The sequence below is a fragment of the Tubulanus polymorphus genome, chromosome 10 (genome assembly GCF_964204645.1).
Source record: "Tubulanus polymorphus chromosome 10, tnTubPoly1.2, whole genome shotgun sequence".
Taxonomy (NCBI): domain Eukaryota; kingdom Metazoa; phylum Nemertea; class Palaeonemertea; order Tubulaniformes; family Tubulanidae; genus Tubulanus; species Tubulanus polymorphus.
Genome location: NC_134034.1, coordinates 1605481 through 1630354, shown reverse-complemented (window position 1 = coordinate 1630354; position 24874 = coordinate 1605481). Strand labels below are relative to the sequence as shown.

At 39.8% G+C, this 24874-nt stretch overlaps 4 protein-coding genes and 3 non-coding genes across 7 annotated transcripts; 3 read left to right on the top strand and 4 right to left on the bottom strand.

Moving 5' to 3' along the window:
* Positions 1–182: 182 nt before the first annotated feature.
* Positions 183–254, top strand: Trnad-guc (transfer RNA aspartic acid (anticodon GUC)). The gene has a single exon. It is a non-coding gene; the product is annotated as a tRNA-Asp (tRNA).
* A 320-nt stretch (positions 255–574) lies between these two features.
* On the bottom strand, positions 575–6068 carry LOC141912101 (uncharacterized). Its single transcript, XM_074803319.1, has 3 exons — positions 5905–6068; positions 3130–3245; positions 575–2690 (listed from the first exon to the last, which is right to left on the bottom strand). Exons 1-3 carry the CDS (start codon positions 5954–5956, stop codon positions 2484–2486), a joined length of 375 nt encoding a protein of 124 aa, XP_074659420.1. The 5' UTR covers positions 5957–6068; the 3' UTR covers positions 575–2483.
* A 3632-nt stretch (positions 6069–9700) lies between these two features.
* LOC141911819 (astacin-like) lies at positions 9701–14265 on the top strand. Its single transcript, XM_074802877.1, has 10 exons — positions 9701–9858; positions 10272–10416; positions 10710–10791; positions 10978–11098; positions 11389–11579; positions 11849–12079; positions 12161–12217; positions 12599–12769; positions 13176–13438; positions 14043–14265. The coding sequence occupies exons 2-10, from the start codon at positions 10279–10281 to the stop codon at positions 14163–14165; spliced, it is 1377 nt and encodes a 458-aa protein (XP_074658978.1). The 5' UTR covers positions 9701–9858; positions 10272–10278; the 3' UTR covers positions 14166–14265.
* Positions 12961–13032, bottom strand: Trnad-guc (transfer RNA aspartic acid (anticodon GUC)). The gene has a single exon. It is a non-coding gene; the product is annotated as a tRNA-Asp (tRNA).
* Positions 14266–16801: 2536 nt separating the features above from the next.
* Trnad-guc (transfer RNA aspartic acid (anticodon GUC)) lies at positions 16802–16873 on the bottom strand. The gene has a single exon. It is a non-coding gene; the product is annotated as a tRNA-Asp (tRNA).
* A 1576-nt stretch (positions 16874–18449) lies between these two features.
* Positions 18450–19484, top strand: LOC141912201 (neuropeptides capa receptor-like). Its single transcript, XM_074803414.1, has one exon. The coding sequence runs from the start codon at positions 18450–18452 to the stop codon at positions 19482–19484; it is 1035 nt and encodes a 344-aa protein (XP_074659515.1).
* A 2670-nt stretch (positions 19485–22154) lies between these two features.
* On the bottom strand, positions 22155–24102 carry LOC141912121 (toll-like receptor 2). The gene has a single exon (XM_074803343.1). The coding sequence runs from the start codon at positions 23834–23836 to the stop codon at positions 22538–22540; it is 1299 nt and encodes a 432-aa protein (XP_074659444.1). The 5' UTR covers positions 23837–24102; the 3' UTR covers positions 22155–22537.
* Between the last annotated feature and the right edge of the window lie 772 nt (positions 24103–24874).

The window sequence follows — 24874 nt, the reverse complement described above, 5'->3', positions numbered from 1 at the left end:
TTATTTCCAATACTTTATCGATTTTTATACTATTCATTGAATAAGGCTCGATTATTCTTTACGTCTTTTTTTCAATTAGTTGCCAACGACTCTTCTTCAAGCAATGACTCAGATGGAAATGTCGTTGGTTTAAATGCCCGTAATTTACACCATATTTTATTCAATTCAAAAGAGTCTCACAGTCCTCGGTAGTATAGTGGTGAGTATCCGCGCCTGTCACGTGCGAGACCCGGGTTCGATTCCCGGCCGGGGAGAATATTTTTTGGTCGTCTCATTTCTGATGTCGGGTTGGCATTTTTGACCCAGGTCTCGGTCTAATGGAGTGTCCTGCCTTATGGAGGTCCGTCACGCGCGATATGTAGATTTTTGTTTTACGGGACGAAGAGTCTTGAAGAACGGCTGCTCGAACATTGACATATTTTTGCCGGACGTCGCCACCTTTTAAGAAATAACTCTTTGTCCTCTTGACTAGAAATGATAGTTTAAGGAGGTCTGAGAAGACCATACTTTGAGAAGCGGTTGCTTCGAATCCTCCATAGCGCCGCCTAACGATCAACAAAACAATCACATCGAATTCGCAAAAGAAAACATAATCGAATTTTATTGATTTCCCTTTAAAACCGAAAAGGACCCGATACAATATAGAGATACAGAAAACAAAAAACTCAGGCACAAGAAATCGATGCATTTTAGGTGTCATCATATCCAAACGATATTGCTCGAACAAACTGCAGTTCTTCAGAATTTTACTCAAATATTATTAAAAACCAACGAGAGGTACCTGAAGCACACACCAGATGGCGAAACAATCGACTGGATGAAGTCGTGAAAATTATTTCGATTATCGACTTATCTGGAAAATGTGCGTTTCTCAATATTGACGGCACGCTACCCCGTGTATTCGAATAGATGCACAGGACATGACTCCGTAGTCGATCGAGTCAAACCCACAACGACTCTGGAGGAGTCGATTTCGAAAATTTGGAGTCAAATTAGATCCACAACTATACGCGCGTCCAGTCACAATAAATCCGCCGCCCTGAGAATCGATTCGTCAGACCGCGATAATATGAAAATACGCTTCTATTTAGATAGGTGAATTCAAAAGCGCACAAACTGAATTTCATTTCATAAAAAAAGTCAGTCAAAATTTCATATATTCAAGTTCGCGAATCATTGAAACGCGCGATGCCTGCAACCTGTTGTTCGCGCTAATTATCACCATTATTTGAATGTCGGCAGATTCTTTTTTTCTGAGCTCATATTTTATGCACACAAGTCCCGTATTATTATCGTTCCCGTGTTTTGAATTCTAATCTAAATTCGACGTTTTCGGAATATTTATTCAGGGGCCTGCTGTGACGCGCATTACCCGGGCCTGGGACATCAATGCAATATGGCGCAGTTTACCGTTAGACAATATAAAGTATAGACAATATTAATCATACAATACGCGATATATGCTAATTAACCTGGAAAATAGTTCACGAATTCATGTTCGAAAACAAATTCGACATTTCAAAGGCAAATCACTCATTGTAGCAGTGACGATTAGCGGATTGATGTTACACTGTTAAGTCATTTCTTCAGGCATTGAGAAATTTGATGTCGAAGTTTTTTGGGTTTTGTTTGTTTCGTCTAAGCAGTCGATACAAGCTCACGTTTGGCCTATCCGAAAACCTACATATTAAGTTTGCAAATCAGATTCCTTGCCCTCCTTGCATTTAATCAAAGAATAATTGATAAATCGTTGACATAGATAGAAAAAGCTAGATAACTAATATCGTACCAATAGTCATAGACCCGTCCACGAAAGATGGCTTATACCTCAACGAATCCCCCTATGACACCATCAAACTGTCTACTAGTGATTTGATCTATCGACACTTCTAGACAAGATGTCTGTCTACGACGTCGTAAATCAGTAAGAAAACAGGATAGCTCGTGCAACGTCATAGGGGGAATTACCGTTTTGAGTAGCCGTCTTTCTGGACAGGTATATTCCTAGCAGAGTGACGGAAAAACATAATGAATAAAATATCATGAAAAAATGTCAGCTATAAATTTGAATATAAGTGTAATATAATTATTATATGTATTTTGATTTGATGTCAGCGTTTTAGTTGATTTTTTATGCATTTATCCCGTTCATTATAGAAAAACCCCTTAAAACCAGCGTTCTTTTTTTTAATTCTTGAACTTAAAATAACAAGATATCGACACAAGCTAAAACAGAATTCGATTGAAAATTAGTATTAAAAATAATTAACAGATACTGTAGGTGATGTGCTTACATTTAACATGCCCATATTTTTTTCCTTAATTTGGTTTTATTTCACAAGTTCCCTTTGGTGAATTTTCTTTTGAAAAATGTTCTAAACTTTGAGATTGAAAATTAAGAATAACGGCAGATTGAGTCGTTATTCTGTCCGTGAAAGTGGGATTCTTTTTTTTAGAATTCGTTTCTAAATTTGGTTATTTTTTTACATGAATTTTGAGACGAGGAAAGCGATCAGTAAAGTGAAAGAGATCGATACCGAAACGGAAGTGGCCGTGTTACATCCGTCGTAGCTGTCACAGCAGTATCCGTGCGTGATATTCGCCATCGCTTTCGTGTCTGTGTTACAACTAGCCAGGTCGCCCGAGTAGCATTCTCTTACGGTCGTCTTCTTGTCCGGTTTGGTGTAAGCCTGAAAATAAACCCGAAATGATGGTCATCACGGTAATGAGTGCTGTGGCCAAATGTGGCCTTAACACTAAGGGCTATTTTTTTAAATGTAATTAGATTGGCTTTAGAAGCAAATGAGTTAAAACTGGTCCTAAGTTGTTGGGTTGGATAAAGAACTCATGAACTTAAGGATGCTAGATTGGCTATACAACTAGATGGGCTTGGACTTAATCATAACCATTAATGTGCAAATAGCCCCAGGAAGGAGAGACGGAAGGAGAGGGAGAGGGAGAGGGAGAGGAAGGAGAGGGAGAGGAAGGAGAGGGAGAGGAAGAGGGAGAGGGAGAGGGAGAGGGAGAGGGACAGGGAGAGGGAGAGGGACAGGGACAGGGACATGGACAGGGACAGGGGACAGAGGGAGAGGGACAGGAAGAAGAAAGAGGGATAATAAAAATTCATACCCTGCAAGCATTTTGTCCTGAACTGCATTCGGTCGGTTTGTGAATCTTGACAAGATTTCTATCGGTACAGCCGACCTCTACACCCATACACTGATAACATTTCATCGCCTGAGCGCCTGAATTCATTATAACGACAACAACAACAATTAATTTCTTCTCACGGAAGCGACCCGGGGACATATTCATTCTTAAAACTTGCTCGAGTAAGTAGCTAATTTCGCGTTGCAAACTCGGAATTAGTCTCGAAAGTTTTTTTGGTTTGTCTGCTCAGCTTAGGTGACCAGTCGGGTCTGTAGTGACCAGTCAGGCTTGGAGAGGCTCTATTCCCTAAGAATACCCGCTGCCACGAGAAAGTTTCAAAAGTCGAAAAATGATCTAAAATGGAATTTTTAAATTAGTCGCTAGCTTTGCGAATGAAGCCCCTGCAAGTGCTCGCAAACTGTTATGAAATATAACTAACTTTTTTTGTAATATGCATATTCAGATTCATACAGCTCGAAATATCATTTCAAATAATTTCCGTAAAATTCTCTTCACGAGATTCGAATAAATTTGAATATCAGAATTTATAAACTGCGGTATATCGGGTATAATCATTAGTCATCGCATGCTCGAGACAGCTGGAGCGCGCGCTCGTGCCTGGATGCCCGCATAAGTTTTCAAAGCCAATGAAAAATAACATTTTGCGCCATTTTCTATTCAAAAACGGAAATTTTTCGCTAGAAAATACCACCTTTTCGCACCTATAGGCTGTGATACAATCGGTCTCAAATCTCAAATCTCAAGTCCATTCAAATCTCAAATCCATTGTTCAAAGATGTTTGCTTGATAATACGAAAAAAATCAAAATCAGCTTGGTTCACCAAAAAATCCATTTCAGTTTCGTGGCCGCGTGTCATCAGGCGCAATATTGGTTTGCTAATACAATAATTTATCTGGTTAGTCTCTATGACTTCGGACAAGAAATGAAGAAAAAAATATATTCTTATTTCGATAAATCCCCTTGTCCGACGAAGCGAAGGCTTTTTCAGATAATTTCAGAAAAAAAGAAATAGTAAAAGCCAAAAAGCAATTCGTTCGAAAAAAAACGAAAAAAAATCGAAAAATGTAGAAAAACCACAATTATGAAGAAAATGGGCTTTCTAAGAGAGTAGTGACGTTAAGACTCAATTCTATGAGACATTTTCAAAAACTAAGAGAGTAGTGACGTTAAGACTCAATTCTATGAGACATTTTCAAAAACTAAGAGAGTAGTGACGTTTAGACTCAATTCTATGAGACATTTTCAAAACTAAGAGAGTAGTGACGTTTAGACTCAATTCTATGAGACATTTTCAAAACTAAGAGAGTAGTGACGTTTAGACTCAATTCTATGAGACATTTTCAAAACTAAGAGAATAGTGACGTTTAGACTCAATTCTATGAGACATTTTCAGAAACTAAGAGAGTAGTGACGTTTAGACTCAATTCTATGAGACATTTTCAGAAACTAAGAGAGTGCTGACGTTTAGACTCAATTCTATGAGACATTTTCAAAACTAAGAGAGTAGTGACGTTTAGACTCAATTCTATGAGACATTTTCAGAAACTAAGAGAGTAGTGACGTTTAGACTCGATTCTATGAGCCATTTTCAAAACTAAGAGAGTAGTGACGTTTAGACTCAATTCTATGAGACATTTTCAGAAACTAAGAGGGTAGTGACGTTTAGACTCAATTCTATGAGACATTTTCAAAACTAAGAGAGTAGTGACGTTTAGACTCAATTCTATGAGCCATTTTCAAAAACTAAGAGAGTAGTGACGTTTAGACTCAATTCTATGAGACATTTTCAAAACTAAGAGAGTACTGACGTTAAGACTCAATTCTATGAGCCATTTTCAAAACTAAGAGAGTAGTGACGTTTAGACTCAATTCTATGAGACATTTTCAAAACTAAGAGAGTAGTGACGTTTAGACTCAATTCTATGAGACATTTTCAAAACTAAGAGAGTACTGACGTTAAGACTCAATTCTATGAGCCATTTTCAAAACTAAGAGAGTAGTGACGTTTAGACTCAATTCTATGAGACATTTTCAAAACTAAGAGAGTAGTGACGTTTAGACTCAATTCTATGAGACATTTTCAAAACTAAGAGAGTAGTGACGTTTAGACTCGATTCTATGAGACATTTTCAAAACTAAGAGAGTAGTGACGTTTAGACTCAATTCTATGAGCCATTTTCAAAACTAAGAGAGTAGTGACGTTTAGACTCGATTCTATGAGACATTTTCAAAACTAAGAGAGTAGTGACGTTTAGACTCAATTCTATGAGACATTTTCAAAACTAAGAGAGTAGTGACGTTTAGACTCAATTCTATGAGACATTTTCAAAACTAAGAGAGTAGTGACGTTTAGACTCAATTCTATGAGACATTTTCAAAACTAAGAGAGTACTGACGTTAAGACTCAATTCTATGAGCCATTTTCAAAACTAAGAGAGTAGTGACGTTTAGACTCAATTCTATGAGACATTTTCAAAACTAAGAGAGTAGTGACGTTTAGACTCGATTCTATGAGCCATTTTCAAAACTAAGAGAGTAGTGACGTTTAGACTCAATTCTTCGAGCCATTTTCATATACATGGGCCGAACCGCCACTAGTCTCTTAGGTTTTTCTCCTCATAATTGCGGATTTTCGTCAACAGCGCATTATTCTGATGCAATTCGATGACAATTTGAAATCATTTTTGCGTTAAAAAAAGTAAAATGCATATATAATTGCACGGGTTACTTACGTGAAACGACTGAAACGAGAAATACAGCTAGTACGGCTACGGATATCTTCATGATCGCGGATGGAGTTATCTTTTCGAAGGAAGCAGGTTCAAAAAAAGTCTGAGGATAGATCAGAGTTGTCGACACACAATGCACGCGGTATAAAAGTGAATCTACGTCTGCGGCGGCGCGCGAATTGTTGAATAGTAATTTCCCGAACCGGGATTGAATTCAATCTGTTACATGTATAACAATTCATCCATAGTTTCACGCATTAAAAATTGACATTAAAATCGTTTTATTTTCAGTAGTGATTCGGGTTTTATGTATATACAGTTACGGGACCTAGATTTGAATGTGTAATAGACTTTGTGTCATCTGATCTCTTGCGCGGTGCTGATGATCATTTTACTGGTCAGTCGGGATGAGTGGCTGCGAGTCGTTCACGATGACCCGCAGCATCGCTATAATCAGTGGCAGTCGAGTCTGGAGTCGATGTGGCGTATTGTGAGTTGTTCACGATGACCCGCAGCATCGCTATAATCAGTGGCAGTTCAGTCTGGAGTCGATGTGGCGTATTGTGAGTTGTTCACGATGACCCGCAGCATCGGTATAATCAGTGGCAGTTCAGTTGGAGTCGATGTGGCGTATTGTGAGTTGTTCACGATGACCCGCAGCATCGGTATAATCAGTGGCAGTTCAGTCTGGAGTCGATGTGGCGTATTGTGAGTTGTTCACGATGACCCGCAGCATCGGTATAATCAGTGGCAGTTCAGTTGGAGTCGATGTGGCGTATTGTGAGTTGTTCACGATGACCCGCAGCATCGGTATAATCAGTGGCAGTTCAGTCTGGAGTCGATGTGGTGTATTGTATAGTATATACTATAACTGCTGTAATAAGTGGGTGCTTCCTTAGGCAATGATGTCATAGGTGGATTCATGGAGGTAGCCATCTTTCCTTGAAGTTTCTATAGATCAAATCGCTAGCTTCTATTTGATGATGTCACATGGGGAATTATAGAGGCAGCCATCTTTTCGGGACGAATCTATAGATCAATTCACTGCTAGGCAATTTGATGATGTCATAGGGTGATTTGTGGAGGCAACCCAATCTGGAAGGTTCTGTAGATCAAATCACTAGTAGTAATTTGGTGTCATAGGGGGATTTATGGAGGCAGACATTCTTAGATGGATGTTTGTTCGTGTAGAGATCTTCATGATATCTGCGCCGACTCAAGGTCAAGGAAAAGCGCCCTCTAACAACCAAAGATTGAATTACAAAGAATTTCGTTGTTTTTTTCCGTGATTCTTTTGTTTTATTTTCCCACAACCAAAAGACGAAAATAACAACATTTGAAAATAACAAACAGCAAACATTAAATCCACATTATGACATGATGGTGACATGATGACATCGCCGGAATATATTGTCATGATTTCATTTTGGGAATTCGATCTAACGTGAGGGCTTATCTGCAATTTCATAATCCTGGTTAATCCGGGTTAATCCACTTCGTCCCCAGGTACCGCAATCTAATATGGCTACCTCTGTATTAAAACGAGATGATTTCAATTGACATAAACCCGTTAACATAATTTCATAAAATTTGCAATCGTTTTAAGTCGCAATAGTCAATCATCACATAATGTTTAGAAAAAGTGAAGCTATTCGTCAGATTTCAAGCGATTTAAATAGAATGATGAATCATTTAAGCGAAGGACAGAAATATGGTGCTCGGTCGGTCGGCTTGGAAAAAAGAGAAAGTCAAAGCATGTGTGTTTGAAAATCCTCGATTGAAAAAGAGGAAAACCAGCAGGCGGTTCCATAGTCAGGGCTAAGACTTAAGACTAGTCTCTTAAACCAACACAGCTTCATAGCCAATCTAACAGCTTTTGACCAGCCTTTAGATCTTAGACGACTTGTGGTCTTCAGTATCGTCTAAGGAACCGGCTCGTCGTATTGTACAGTCGTGACTTTGTCCAAAGTGGTTTCAAACCTTAAGACTGCCTTTGGTTTGTTTGTTTGTTGGTTTGTTTGGCTGAAAAACTAAGATGGCTTAAGCTGATCTCCGATCTAACCCGTGACCAGTACAACTGAGTCCAGTTTCGAGATGTTGGTTTGTCTTAAGACGTTGGAAAAGATTTGGTCTTTATTCTAAAGCGTTGAAAGCCGAAGTAGAACCGCGATTTGGAGTCGAATATACTTTTCCTGATTTTGAGAACGATTCTGAACAGAAACAATCGCAGATGACGATATTTCGACACCATTTTCACGTTTTCGCTTGGAAATGACGACCGTTCTCTGGAGCGGATAGTGGAGGCTGTTTCGCAAGTTTTCCTGTTTCTCAATCCGAGATCCCCGACACCTTACTCCGCGTATTTGGCCTGGAATTGGAATTTATATAAACAATGAAAATGATTAATCAATATCGAAGTAGATGAGTAAGATTATCCTGAAGGTTGAATTTGATGATTATCTTAGCCAGAACACGGGGTCATTTGCACTGTCATTGCTCGCGGATCTGATACCGTGCTATTTCCCAAGCTATTCTACAAGACATGCCAGACTGAGCTCGAAATAAGTTCAATTTTTCTTTAGGGTCAAATTAAGCTCGTCGAATAGATCTTTATTTCTTAGGCACAATTAAAAGATGATTTCATCGATTTTAAAATGACAAAATAGTAATAATTGCTAATCAGTCTAAGCTCATTTCGGTTTAATAAGGAATCAAATATACCAGTTTCATACCAGTTTTTAGGGTCGAAAACTTAGTGAAATATATTTAACAACAACAGGCAATAAAATATAGACTTACGACTTACGATTTACGACTTACCATTTTCAGGCCGAGTTGAGTTTTAAAACAACATCGGTGTGAATTCCATTGTTCTGTTTCTATTTTCAGATTTCTCCGACTCCGGTTTAGATTGACGACAGTTTGCTGCTGGTTTGCTTTAACGAGGAAGTTCGCGATGATTTTGAATCCGTCGCGGGAGATGATGCTACATTTATAATGTATGAACCGCATAATTAACACGGATTACAGGTACCCCCCATCAAGCTGTTACTAATTAAGGTAACACACCAAATACGAGGCCCCCAGTGGCTTAGCATTTAATTGAGGTTAACTATAGGATAAAAGCCAAAATGTTCAAAATTTAATTCTAATTGTCACTCTGCAAATGATTCGATTAACTGAATTTTACTAATATGAAATAGAGTATGGCTCCCGCAGAGTTGAGTTGAATACTAGATAACTGTCCGGAATGAAACTTGAAACTGTTAGATTGGTTATAGAACCAAAATCAGCTTAGACTGGTCGTAAGTTGTTAGATTGGTTATAGAACCAAAATGAGCTTATACTGGTCTTAAGTTGTTAGATTGACTATAGAACCATAATAAGCTTAGACTGGTCTTAAGCTGTTAGATTGGTTATAGAACCATAATCAGTTTAGACTGGGCTTAAGCTGTTAGATTGGTTATAGAACCATAATAAGCTAAGAGTGGTCGTAAGTTGTTAGATTGCTTACAAAACGAATAGACCGGTCTTAAATATACATAACCGACCCTGATAGCAGGTTTCGAAGACCAGTTTTAACTCAAATCTTAACAAATCTTAAACTTTAAGTCAAATTACAGTCGAGTCATCGTTCATAAAAACAACAAGTCATAAATATATTAGAAAAATGAAGCATAAAAGAAAAAATGGCATTGAAAACCGGTAGAAGTTAATCAACAAAATAAATACTATTTTGATGATTAGATGTCTTTATTTGAATTGTCGGTTAATTCTATAAAAGGTTTGTAACCTATCAGTGAAAACAGCTGTAATTCCTCTCACCGAGAACTTGATTGTGCTGTGGGGAGGGACTCGTCGTCTATCTGGTATCCGCCCGCTCGATCGCTCGCTGGTCCATACTCGCTCGATTCGTCACCGCCACCGTAGAACTCTGAAAACCGCGCGTTCGGTAAAGTATGAATTTTTGAAATAACGGTCGATTTCGATAAGATGCTAATCAGGGACCAGGGTGTACTTTACACTAGCGAATTAAGTCCAAAAGTGATCTTAAATCTTAGGGCTAGTCTCAAGTTGTTATATTAAATACAGGACAAGGATGGTCTTAGACTGGTTAGATTGGCTTTAGAACCAAAAATTGAGCTTAGACTTAGTTAGATAACAACTTAAGACCATTCTTAACTCATAACTGTGGAATCCAGGATCCAGTCTATCCACAGTTTTTGAGTTAATATTTAACCTATTGAAAATGAGTTAAGCCATTCAAAATCGAACTTATTTCAAATTCAGAGTTTATTCGAATTCACAACACTTTGGGTTCCAGAATTAGAAATACGGTCATTTTAACAGATTTTGTTCTGTGTTTTCAGAAGAATCATGTGGATTTTTTGCTTATTGTTGGTAACCGGGGTGATGGCCAGTCCCGTTACCAAAGGTAGCATTCGCAAACCGCACCCAGAGGAAGCTGGAGGATTCATAGAAGGCGATATCATGCCTGATCCGGTCGAAGGCCAGGTAGGTGTTGGGGGGGGGGGGGGAAGGGTAGGGGGTGGTGATACTTTATTCTATCCACTATTTCATTGTTAAGTCCACGTGTATTGAACTGAGCCCACTGGGCCGTCATTGCGTCATAACGTTATCTTTTGTCGTAGATGCCACGAACTGGTTTGTACCGTACCAGAACAATCAAAGTCTGGTCAAACTAAAGATTGCGCATGAGTGGTCCGTAGAAGGACTATTGCGGCTCGCCTTGAGCATGATCCACGATAGGCGAAATTTTTTGAGAATGTTACGTTTTTTTCTTATAGTTTCGAAGTACGATAAAAAATCCGAAGAAATTCTGGACCGATGGAATTGTACCTTACAAACTAGACGACCCAACAAAATTCTGTAAGTCACTGAATTAGCACCGGTCATATCTCTCTGAACTCTCAGGACTGTGGCTAAACTTGGTCTGTCTTAAGTCTCTACTATGGAAATTGACCGCATTGTGTTTAGCCTGTCGTTGTCGTAAGTCTAATGGCCTAAGTCTTAAGTCTGAACTAACACGGTCATTTCTTGGATTTTTTTGTGTAGCCGAAGAAGAGAAAAGGAATCTGACCCTGGCAATGGAGGGATTTCATAAACACACGTGTGTCCGATGGGTTCCGTATACAGACCAACCTTACTTTATTCTATTCAGAAGAACACAAGGCGGGTTGGTATTTAAATTTCAATCAATATAGCCGCCAGGCACCTATATGGGATACAATGTTGTATATTGCGCCTAGATTTTCTAGATATTCAAGTAGATATTCAACCAATTGAAAGTAGGTATTGAAATCTGAGTGACTACTAGCGACACCTGTAGGATCTTCGCTTGCCTCAAATGGAATGCTCTGAAATCCTGACGTGCCACATTACACGCATGCGCCATCTATCGGAATACATGCATAAATGCACAGTTTTCAAAATTTTTTTTTAAATGTGTTATATTTCTACCACCAGCTGTTCGTCTGGTATCGGAATGAGTTCGAATTTCTACAACTACAAAGGCCAGAGACTGTTGTTGGGTGAGGGCTGTTTCATAATCGGCACGATCCGTCACGAGATGATGCACGCACTCGGGTTCTACCACGAGCAAAGTCGCTGGGACAGAGACAAATACATCACCATTAATCAGAGGAACGTTCTACAGGGTAAGCATGGAAAACAAGATGGCTGCGTTGATATACATCTCCTTATGACGTCATCCATCGATAAAATACAATACGATCGCATCCATACATCCCCTATGGCATAATCGTTTGATATAAAACATGAAGAATGCATCTTCACATCCCCCTATGACGTCATCAACTGATCATTGATTTATGTAAAATCCTACACGACATCTTATGCCGAAATTTCTTGTATGGAATCTGCCTATATGACGTCATCAAATACTCACTGGTGATCTATCTCACAGGACGGATGGGCAACTTCCGTCTATTCGACGTGGACGAGTCCTTCACCGAGATTGGCGCCCCCTACGATTACGGAAGTCTGATGCACTACCCGCGTGACGCGTTCAGCACGTCGGAAACGGAGCCGACCATCGTGACGATCGAACCCGGAGTAGAGATCGGGCAACGTCGGGATTTCTCGGAAATCGACATTTTCAAGATCAACACCGTTTACAAATGTACGGATAAAATAAGTAAGTAGGCGCAATTTGGAGCTACGAATTTTTGAGATCTGACATGAAAATATTTTTACTTTTCTCATGAATTATTTTCAGAGCCTCTCCCCGAGTCTGCCTTCAAAGTACCAACACCGATTCCCACAGTAGCGCCAGGTATTTTGCGACTTTCTCAATAAATCCCCCTATGACATCATCGAATTGTCTCATAGTGATTTGATCCTTAGCCCAAAAGATGTCTGCTTCCATAAATCCCCCTATGACATCATCACATTGTTTACTAGTGATTTGAACGATATACACTTATTGAAAAGATGTCTGCCTCCCTAAATCCCCCCATGACATCATCAAATCACACCTAGCAATTTGTTTCTATATATTCTATAGGAAAGATGGCCGCGAATCTGCCTTTGTTGCAATCAAATTTACCGGAAAAAGTTACAAATAGATTTTCTGTCTCTTAAAAACAGCAAATCAGAAAATCTTTTGCTTTCTCTTGTCTTGTCTATACTTAACGAAGATGTTCATTTTTTTCAGAACCTCCTACAGAGGTTCTGGATCGGTTCACTTGGAGGTGTTATTTCGATCTGTTCTGGGCATGCGGGATGCACGATGACTTACAAGCCGATATGGACTGGACACTGAAATCTGGGCCGTCCAGCACTGAAGCCTCGGGACCTGCGTCCGACTACGACGGCAAATATGAAAGTTAGTATGGCCGCCATATTACTCATCTTAGATAACAAGTAACCGCGACACCAGACACCCAATCAGATGGCGTAACGAACGCCCAGTCCTACGTCGTCAAGATTGATTAAATGAAAAAGAATATCTACGCCTGGCTTCGATACGAATGGTCTTCATGCAAAATTAAAAGAGAAGTTTGCAACAAAATTAATCTCCCCGGCCGGGAATCGAACCCGGGTCTCGCACGTGACAGGCGCGGATACTCACCACTATACTACCGAGGAATGTGCGATATCAATACCGCTTTGATACAATCTGAATGATTTCGTGAGATAAAACAAGAATAAGTAAACTAGGGGAGGAGTTTATTATATAGAACATAGGAAGTATTTAAGAAAATAAGTTTTTTTGTTCGTTATCGTTGTAGAGTTCTACATGTACACCGAGTCAACCGGGCGTCATGCCGGCAACGTGGCCACCCTTGTCTCGCCCTACTTCGCCCCGACCACGAAACTGGGCGATCGGTGTTTCTCGTTCGCCTATCACATGCGAGGCCCGGATATGGGAACGTTCAGGGTATATTTGAAGGATTATACGGGAGCTGTTCAGGAGTTGTTCACGGCCAGCGGTGATCACGGTGACAAGTGGATGACCACGGCTCTCGTGTTGAAATCAGACAAAGCGTTCGAGGTAGGCCTACAAACACAGCCTCATAGTGGAAATGTGCTGAGAAATCAAGTTCAGCAAAAATGTGGGGATTCTTATTTGACTCTGCAACCCGAACCACAGTTGCCAGGGTTTGATTCGACTCTGGATCCAGTTCCACAGTTGTGTGGGTTTAATTTGACTCTGAACGCAGTTCCACAGTTGTGTGGGTTTAATTTGACTCTGAACCCAGTTAGACTGTTGTGTGGGTTTAATTTGACTCTGAACCCAGTTAGACTGTTGTGTGGGTTTAATTCGACTCTGAACCTAGTTCCACAGTTGCGTGGGTTTGATTTGACTCAAGATCCAGAGTTCTGTGTGGGTTTAATTTGCCTCTTGGCCAGCGGCATAACTTCATGGCTTAGACTTGAAACCAGTCTAAGACCAACTTAGTTATATGGCCAATTTAACAACTTAAGACCAGTCTTAAGATGTAAGACCACTTTTGGACTTAAGTCACGACTGTGCAACTGGACCCTGGTCAACGCCGCAATTGAAACAACTTCTATTATTCACTTAAAGTTGAACAGTTCATTATTTACACATTAATAATTAAAACTAATTTGATATTTGTTTGTTTTTGTTACAGATATATTTTGAACACACGCTCGGACAGGCAGATCCTCGTTATAACACGAACGCCGCCGATTTGGCCATCGATACGATTAAAATGCGACCCCTGGCGGACAATCCGTGCGAATTCTCCGTCTAGGTGGCACCTTGCGTACGGACCGTTCTCGCATATTCTTTAATAAAGAAGTTGCAAGTGAAATACAAACAGAATACAAAGACATTCATTTCTCACTGAATAATTCTATCATTTCAATCAGTTTTATTTTTTCAACATTTTTTAGTATGAAACACAGAAGATACAAAAACGTTACATTTTCCAACAATAATTTAACATACTCAACATTGTTCACATTTGTTATTATATAATGATATAACACATACACTAATTACTATGATTTGTAGGCATTCACTTCATTAACCCGTAGTTTTAACGAGAAAAACGATACACATCGAAATTGAGATTAAGTTTCTTTTTTATTTAGAAATTAAAATTGACGACTGAATCTTTAAGATGTACATTGGTGCATTTCTAGTCAATAGCGCTCACATGACGTCAAGAGTTCCCGACGATTAGCGTGACGTCACCAGTTCTTGACGCATTACACCACGCGCGCGTGACGTCCGCAATCGCTCAATTGTGACGTCACATATTTATAAGTGTTCATCGGGAGATCAAACCGACAGTCTGATGTGACGTCACTAGTTTAATTGCTCATCGGGAGATCATACCGCCAGTCTAATGTGACGTCACTTGTTTAATTGCTCATCGGGAGATCATACCGCCAGTCTGATGTGACGTCACTTGTTTAAGTGCTCATTGGGATCATGCCGTTCTCACGTTGGTTCGGGGGAATATTTCTAACCGAGTAGACTCGTATTCTATCCCCGATCGGACCTTGTCGTTTCTCGTCCCACAGCAACAACGCCACTTTGTCGTCGGCTAATCTGACGATCTCGGCCGCTTCTTCCAGTTCCGGTTCGTCGCGATCGAGTACGACGCTAGGTGGCAGCAGCTGACCGTTCGCGGCGACGCTCACGTGCAGCAGTAACGTTTTCATCGGCGCAGACGATGAGATGCTGACTATGATATTGTGAGAGTCGATGAAACAAGCCGAACGGGCACCAGTCCGACTATACATCCGGGAACTTACGTACGGCATCAAATCGAGATAATGTGCCGTATTCTTATCTACTAAATACAAAATCAGCGACGATGAAACGCCGAGGAAGCGCCCCCTACCGTCGACGGATAAGAGTCGCCCGAAATCATCCGGAAGTTTCACGGCCTTGTTTCTGTCGTCTGCTTCGACGATCTTTTCCGTCAGCGACGCATGCGCGTTCGGCGTCGTGTTGTTATTCCCGAGTAAGCGCAGATTATCGATTCGTACGCTCGGCCGACACGTGTCCGGGTCGAAACACTGCACGAAAAGTCGCGAAGCCGTCGTGAACATAAACAACGGACGACCTGTTGTACCTATGGCGCCGGTGACGTCCTGCTCGAGAAAGACGCTGGATGCTATATCCCCGTAAAGTCGCAGTTTGTAGGGTTTGTCTTTGGCGCCAATAAGCACCAGTACCCCGTCGCTATCACCATAGCAACACATACAACACACATCCGAATCTTCCACCTGCAACGCCGCAAGCGGATTCGAACCCGGGTCGTCAGACTCGACCGAAAATACGTCTACGAACTTACCCCTATACGCCGCTAGGTGGCGTCCGTTCGTGCCGTTGCCCAACGCGACGAGATTCGAGCATCGTCTCGATGACGTCCACGATCGATCGAATGATAAACTGGGCGCCTGCTGGCCGTCCATTATCGGTACGATGTCTTTCAACTCGCGCACGCTGTTTGAATGACTGCTCTCCCTCATGCCGTTCGACACGCGACTACCGCCTCGTGATCAACGAGTCCATCCTATCGAAGCCGGTCGCGTGAATGCTAATAAAACGTGGGGGGTAGAACTAATCCTTCCCAGTTCCAGACTTAGAGACACATTCCGGAAACAAGCAGATGATACCTTCTAACAATTTACTGCAACGGTAAGCGCTAACCGACGTATCCGGCTTTTTGCTACGAGTTGGTATCGTGAACTTTAATCTAACTGACTAATTCAGTGCGCTAACTGTCTTCGCTACGCAGACTGAGACTAGACGTATAGAGAAGTCTGTGCCTTTTGCTGGACGGACGAAATTGTCGATCAAAGTATGTTAAACTCGATAATATCTACGATATATACTCGCTTTAGAGTCGTTTGAGTTTGACTAAACTTTATACGTATATATCGCTATTAAAGTAATCCTAGTAACAAACAAACCGAACCGACGACGCGATCTGGAAGTTTGTAAACATAACTGAATTGCGTGTAATCTTTTAGTCAGACGACTACGAGATTATGCGCTATAGACATTTACCAGTATAAATATGACAGCGTGTCGTACTTGGAATAAAAGAGCCTCTTTCGTGCTCTGACGTCATTTCTGCGTACCTATCTGCGTACGTACTTTCTGACCCGGTTTTGCTGTTATTGTATCGTATGTGAACGCGTCGTGAAGGGAGCGATAAAGATTAAGAAAGTTCAAATCGGACTTTCCCCGAATAACGTTAGCGATAGAACTGGGCTTGACCTATTCTAGAATCTTCAATTTTGCACTCCGATTCCGATTTGAAATGAAAGTTCTGTAACTCCGACCGACATTCATACAACTACATGTATATCTGTTAGATGCTGCGACCTTCGGCGCTACGACTCAATGAGTCGACCCAAAAACAATCTCCCCGGCCGGAAATCGAACCCGGGTCTCGCACGTGACAGGCGCGGATACTCACCACTATACTACCGAGGACTATTGGCAATTGATTAGTTTATCGGTCTCAATTATACACAATTCGTGTGATAAACATGTTAACACTTTATTTCTACTCTGACAAAAACTCGGGTAGAATTTTCCCATTCTATCCTTACCGCAGTAAGAGACAGAGTCTACTGTATTTCATAAACTCTTACTCAGTATTTGACACAAACTCGGGGTAGAATTTTACCAGTCTCAACTTTACCCCAGTAAGAGACAGAGTCTACTGTATTTCACAAACTCTTACTCAGTATTTGGCACCAACTCGGGGTAGAATTTTACCAGTCTCAACTTTACCGCAGTATGAGACAGAGTCTACTGTATTTCACAAACTCTTACTCAGTATTTGACACCAACTCGGGGTAGAATTTTACCAGTCTCAACTTTACCGCAGTATGAGACAGAGTCTACTGTATTTCACAAACTCTTACTCAGTATTTGACACAAACTCGGGGTAGAATTTTACCAGTCTCAACTTTACCGCAGTATGAGACAGAGTCTACTGTATTTCACAAACTCTTACTCAGTATTTGACACCAACTCGGGGTAGAATTTTACCGGTCTTAACTTTACCCCAGTAAGATACAGAGTCTACTGTATTTCACAAACTCTTACTCAGTATTTGACACCAACTCGGGGTAGAATTTTACCAGTCTCAACTTTACCGCAGTAAGAGACAGAGTCTACTGTATTTCACAGACTCTTACTCAGTATTTGACACCAACTCGGGGTAGAATTTTACCGGTCTCAACTTTACCCCAGTAAGAGACAGAGTCTACTGTATTTCACAAACTCTTACTCAGTATTTGACACCAACTCGGGGTAGAATTTTACCGGTCTCAACTTTACCGCAGTAAGAGACAGAGTCTACTGTATTTCACAGACTCTTACTCAGTATTTGACACCAACTCGGGGTAGAATTTTACCAGTCTCAACTTAACCGCAGTAAGAGACAGAGTCTACTGTATTTCACAGACTCTTACTCAGTATTTGACACCAACTCGGGGTAGAATTTTACCGGTCTCAACTTTACCGCAGTAAGAGACAGAGTCTACTGTATTTCACAGACTCTTACTCAGTATTTGACACCAACTCGGGGTAGAATTTTACCCGTCTCAACTTAACTGCAGTAAGAGACAGAGTCTATTTTATTTCACAAACTCTTACTCAGTATTTCAGTTTCAACTTTTGGTCGGACTAAAGACTTTCTCAGTGTTTTCAATAATGGAATTTGGATGGATACGATGTATGTACCTTCTCAATATTGGGATAGACTGGTTGCTGGTCAATTCGATTTTAGATGTACTAAATTTAAAAATGAATTTTTAAACCTTGATCGTCATCGACAAGTATCTCGACAAGTATCTCGACAAGTATCTCGACAAGTATCTCGACAAGCGACAAGTATTTTGAAAAGTATATCGACAAGGCTTTCAAGGCGTCAATTCCCACACAAATCTTAGTTTATATAACGTGTATAGATTTTCTATATCGTCGTCACAACCCGTCGAAGTGTTTCGTCAAATGGTTCGTTCATGACGACCTGGCGACCTGAGCGCGCATCGGCGAGATGAATTATTCCATCGCGCTGCTGCCAAACCGAATGTTCGGTCTGCGATATGCGCATGAAATTCGTTTATTCTTTTACGGTTACGTGTATTTGCCGATTCTCCTGGTCGGAACTATGGGCAGTTTAGTCATAGTCGTGGTGTTCATCAAACACAAGCGGTGGAACAAACCGGGAGTGATATACATGTTCTGTCTGGCTATCACCGACGGCATGTACTCCCTTCTATCCGGTATATTCACCTGGCTGAATCGAGGCCTAGCCTCGCTTACCGACGGTCGGTACAGCGTCAACATTTTCGGATCAAGTCAACTTAGTTGTAAGTTATTGATATTGGTAGTGTTCTGGTGTATGGGCGCCTCGGCGTTCATCACGATAGCGATGACACTGGAGAGATTCTGTGCCATTCAGTTCCCGATGCATATGTTGCGTGTGACGCGTAGAATGCGTATTATTTTACTGTCGAGCGCCGCTGTCCTGTTCGCCTTACTCGAAGTCAGGCAACTATTCTTTTTCGAAGTGGCCGCGGAGGAAGTCACGCGCAAGTTCATGTGCACAGAAAGTCGCGCAATAGATCCAGATATCATGTTCTCCTTTCGGTTCCTGTTGATGCTGATTGGTTACTACGTCATACCGTCCGTTCTGCTTTTAGTCATCAACGCTCTCATATGTTGGGCGTTGTTCCGCGCGTATCGGACCACGACTAACGACCGGACATCACTCGGCTCGGGCGGCAAGCGACACGAAAAAGGTATCAGTATAACATTGATGGCCGTGGCTTCGATTTTCGTGTTGTGCAATCCGATGGTGTCTGGACTTTTTTACGGATATAACGTCGATAAAAATCCGCATTTATTGAGCCGTCAAGATAGGTCTCATCTGGTAGACTTATACTGGGTTGCCTCCGGTATTTCCTACATCAACAACGCCACCAGTCTCCCTCTTTACGTCATCAGATTGTCCTATTTTCGCGTTCATCTGTCAGAGATTTTCTGCCGTCTGTGTTTACTCAAAAGGAATCGTTCTGACAGCCACTGAGAGAATTCCATCGGCATACAGGGTCTCTCAGAAAATGAGTTACCGTAGCTTAAGAGTTGGCCTGTGATTCAGTCTATCGGCCATCGATATAGTCTCAAATAAACCGTGAATTTGAGCTCAAGGAGGCATTTCGGACTCTAAATTCATTATCAGGCGTCGATACTAATTTCGATGAATAAATCCGGTTCAGAAAATTCGATTTAGCAACTGCAACTGTACTAAGCAACGCCATCTGCGGGAGTTATACAGAACTTAAACAATTAGTCTAGAGTTTGAATCTGCTTGAATTTGAATATTTAGAACATTCTCTAGAAAAAGCAATAATACACTATTTTGTACCTAATAATGAGCAAGGAGTCCGAAATGCCACGGAGGAAAGAAAATGGTGATCTTGAAAATAAGAATAGGCACATTTATGGAGAATGAATGAATCGCCAAATCGTATTTGTCAAGTTAGGTCCTATAACAAATTGGCTTTTTCGTTAAATTGAAAACGCCTTTTCTCGCGCCGTGTGAGCGCTTTCCTGATTATTTGTAGCCCTTCTTATCAGAGAGAGGGGCAACACGAAGAAACGTCAATCATCAATTCACACCATTCATTTCTTACTCGTTACTCAGATATTAGCACCGATTTGACGAATGCTTTCCTCCGCGCAAACCCATACTTTCTAAGTATATTGCTTCATGCCTTGCCAAACGCTATTTACTCACTCACTATTTTACTCAATTAACCTGTTCTCCTCTGTATATATACCCCTGTAATTAGTCAATATCTCACACCTGACGATAATCTCTAGGGTCAGATCGAAACGTCGCGTATTTTACATTTCAGTTTTTTTGAATAAATAAATTCTCGATTTTAAAATCTTTTAATTTGTACATAGCGGGTTTTTATCATATCATCCGTTCACCACGTTTGAGTTTGGATATTGTACTAAACATTTCTTCATCAAACCTTCCTCAGTAATTGTCAGCGAAATATGATATAAATCAACTTGAACGGTTTAAACCCTGTACGATATTTCGTTCATTTGACTACTTTTTATCAACTTATACTCTTTGTATTATCTATAATTAACTCATCCGTATTATGATACACGGACTAATTGTTCAATTTAATAAACTGCTATAAATATATTCTGTATATTGTTACATGTACACTGTACCCTTATATCAACATCATTTTCCTGGTTGCATATACCGCAGCCGCCAAGTCGTCAATACAGTCAACACTGATAGAAAATATTATCCGCAAAATCAAAAATACTCTTGACAACGTGAAACATGGATATTGTATAGAAAGTAATCAATGACGGTTTTCTCGGGAGGACATTTTGATCTCCTATATCCACTCGACGTGTCATTGGCAGGCGACCCAAAAAAACAACTCACTCAGTGAAAGCCTTACCCTTAATTCCGCCGGTCAGTTTGTTCTCCTGCACTCACTTTATCATTCCTCTCATCCTTCATTCCTTTCCATCAGTTTGTTTATCACCCCTGATTTGTCTAAGCTAACATTTATTACTTAAGTCCTCGTTTCCAATTACTCTGACTTGAATTCACGATTCCACTCTCTCGTTGATTATTATATAAATCCTAAATCTATATGTAACCTATATTTCTAATGAAAGCATATATACTGGTTATGGTAATTCGCTTCTTTTTCATGATTATTGATCCTCAATTGACCAGGTTCGAATCCGGGGGATGTATGGCATGGAAGTCGACCATAGTATCCATGACGAAATACGCTTTTAAATATTTTACAAAGCTTTTGACAAAATGCTACCGAATAAGAGTTTTATACTCGATATTTGACACGAAGTTTACACCAAAATCAAACAGCTAAACACTCATTTCAACTGCTATAAGATTTTTTTGAATTTATTTTTACTCGTGTACAAAATGACAAATGAAATATTCATTGGCTTACGTAACTTATTCTATAATTATCTATACACAAACCACTTCAAAAGCGGACCTACTAGTTCATACAAGAAGAACTATTTTATAAAATCTGATATCACCTTGGTTAAACGTAAACATATCTTACTCATAATTCCTTGTTCAAGTCACATTTGCAAATGATTATTTTCAATTAAAGAACTTGAATATACTTAACACGAAGAATTAATGTACAAACACTACATTTCGACTACGATGAGATTTCTTGATTTATTTCCACTCGAATACACCTACAAAATGACAAACCAAATATTCTATGGAAATATATTTATTTCGAATTGCTTTGTCTAAGCTTTTAGCCACAGTATACATACAATGCAACTTCAACCAACTTGTTTAAACTGGTAGAATTATTATGTACAAATTGATGTAACTTTGAATAAACTGGAACATATCTAACTCATAATTCATCTTTTTTTTTAATGTCACATTTACAAATAAATATTTTGAATTAAAAACTTGAATAAATTAAACACGCAAAATTAATGTACAAAACACTTATTTCGACTACGGTAAAATTTATTGATTTTCTTTTTCTTGAATAAACGTGAACAAAATGTAAACAACAACTGTAAACTTAATCCCTTATTTAGATACAAAGCACTTCAGATGCTAGAATACTCTGGTAGAATTATTATAGAAAAGATGATATCACCGTCATCGGATAAACTTAAACATATCTAACTCACAATTCATCTGTAAGTCAAATTTACAAATAAAATTACATTTTAAAATTTAAAAAAAAAACCTGTAAAAAGCATATCAGGAACCGACCTAGTTCAAACTCGAGTTATTATTGCCGAAAGCAGATAGACACAGAAATTACTTGTCTTTAATTTCAGGCCCTAGATCCTGCAGACAGAGGTCTTATACAAATCTAGTCTAGTCTGGTCTACAAATAGTTGCCTAGTGAAGTGTTGGCTATCAGTTTTTCTTATGATAGAGAAAAAGGTCCGAGGGGTATGAAGGGAAAATTGGAGGGGTGGGGTACATTCACCAAATTTACCGCTATGCACATTCGCTAGAATAGGGGGATAGGGGGAGGTGAGTTATACTACCGGGTACACCGGGAGGGTAATGTTAATAGATTAGCGGTTAGATCGATACATATTAGCTGGTTGTATGAATTTTTTCTGTTTACCGATCAGGGTAAGGCGAACCTTTTTCCAAAACGTAGAACGGGCTTTATCGTCTCGCGGGTATTTCATGTAAACAACATTTGAAATGATCGTCCGCAAGGATTCGGGCATGCGCGATTCGGGTATATGATCGATATCGAGCACGAGTATGATGTTTTTGCCCTCCTCGACGCACCGGTTTGCCGCCATGCTTATTACAAATTCTACCCATCTTTCCTCGATGAATGATTCGGTCAACAAAAACACGACCCACCGAGACCCGTAAATAGCGTCGATATTGTTCTGTTGTATGTAGGCACCGATTGTAAAGTCTCGAAACTCGACGCAAAACTTCGAAGCGAAATCTTTGGATTTTTCTATTTCGGGTATGAAATTCAAATAGACAAATTGAAGGTCATCCATGCTATGGCTCAGAAATCCGTCAAATTTCATATCATCAGAACGGCTTACCGTCGCTATACGTAATAGTTTCGGTAGAAATCGATTGATTTTTACCATCCACCAATAGTAAATTTGCCATTTCTTTTTGGCAACAATTCTCCCAATAGCTATAATAATAACAGTGACGCATAAAGTTGAAAGAGAAATGATTATATCTTTGTGGTTGTCACATTCTATCCAACCTAACTGAAAATCTGCGATAGCAACTCCGGATAGTTTTTTTGGTGAAGTACAAACAAGTTTGATCGTGGTACGATTGTGTTGGTCTTCTGCCCTAAAGTCGTAATAGTAATGCTTTTTAGTTCGACGACTACCTAACTCTTTTAGCCAATTTCGCAATTTTCTCAGTTGACAATCGCATTCAAATGTATTATCGAGAAGAGAAATGGATATAAAATGTCTTAAATTAATTATTTCATCAGGATCGAACGTTTTTAGTTGATTCGATGCTAAATTCAAAACGCGTAGGTTCGTTAATGGCTTAAACAGACCTGGCTGAATCGTAGTCAGTCTGTTATACTTTAGCCACAAAAACTTTAAGTTAAGAATTGCTTCAAATGTGTTTATATCCAAATGTCTAATTCCATTACTGGATAGATTTAGTGTTTCTAGTGAAGGAACTCTAGTGAGGATATGACGGAGTACATGACTAGGACAGCTGCCAATAATCGTCCCACCAAGGAAAAACCAAGTTAGTTTATAAAACGTCTTATTCCACATAAAGCTTTCACACGCGTTACGAAGCATTTGTTCTTTTAGATAGTAATTAAACGGTCCTGCAAGATTGTCTATTCCGATATAATGCATAGATTCGGGTAACAGATCGAATGACTTCAGGCATAAGAATACGAAAGGACTTTTCAAATGAATCACTAAGGAATGCAACTTCCGCAGGTTCTTTATGTCCTTTCTCAAATAAAAAACCCTCTCAGGGTATCGGGTACCACACGGTGATTCACCGGGATTCAGCTCAATTATACACGAGATTAATAATTTTGTCAGTCTGTTGTTTATGGTAAATGATGTGCGACTATCGAAGCAAATTAAACCTGGTGAACTTAATGCGCTAAATGAATCTAGTCTTGTGTGGGAAATAATGAATTCTGTGAGATTCAAATTTTGGATGATGTTCTGACGCAGAAATACATTACGAAGATTAACGAGTCCTTTGAATTGATGCATTTTAAAATTCGTTCTGCAATTTTCCATACTCAGGTATTCCAAACTTTTGAACCCACGAAAAAAGCCTGTATCAATTTCAGGTATCCGATTATTGCTTAGTTTTAAAACCTTCAAATTCTGTACGTGTAAATATTTAGATATTGATGTAGTCAAAGAAATCGCTTCAAGCGGCCAAACAGCAATTAAAAATAAATATTCTAAGAGAGCGCAATTTTGTAAAGAATGAAATAAATTGTGAACATCTTCGACGGAGTGATTTGTAGGACACACGCGTCTGACCGTGACCGATTGAGGTCCGGCGAACAGAATAGAATTGTAAGCGAATGATCTCAGATGCGTATTCTTCATGAGAGCATGTTTGTCAATAAACCGTACTGGATTACATGAAACATCGAGATACCCTAGTCTCGGTAGATGATGAAGTGATTTGTGTCCCACCAGTGAACTCAATGCGTTTTCCTGTAATCCTAGCCAATACAATCTCGGTAATCGACGGAACGGTTTTATGCTCTTTATCCTATTCTTCGACAAGTACAGAATATTTATGTTATTCTTTATTCGGGGGAACTTCGTGAGTCCTTTATTCCTGCAGTTAGCCATACCAAACCTGAAAAATTTGTTCAGGTGTTAGTGTTGCGGAAAAAAGTTTCTTTTCAATCGAAA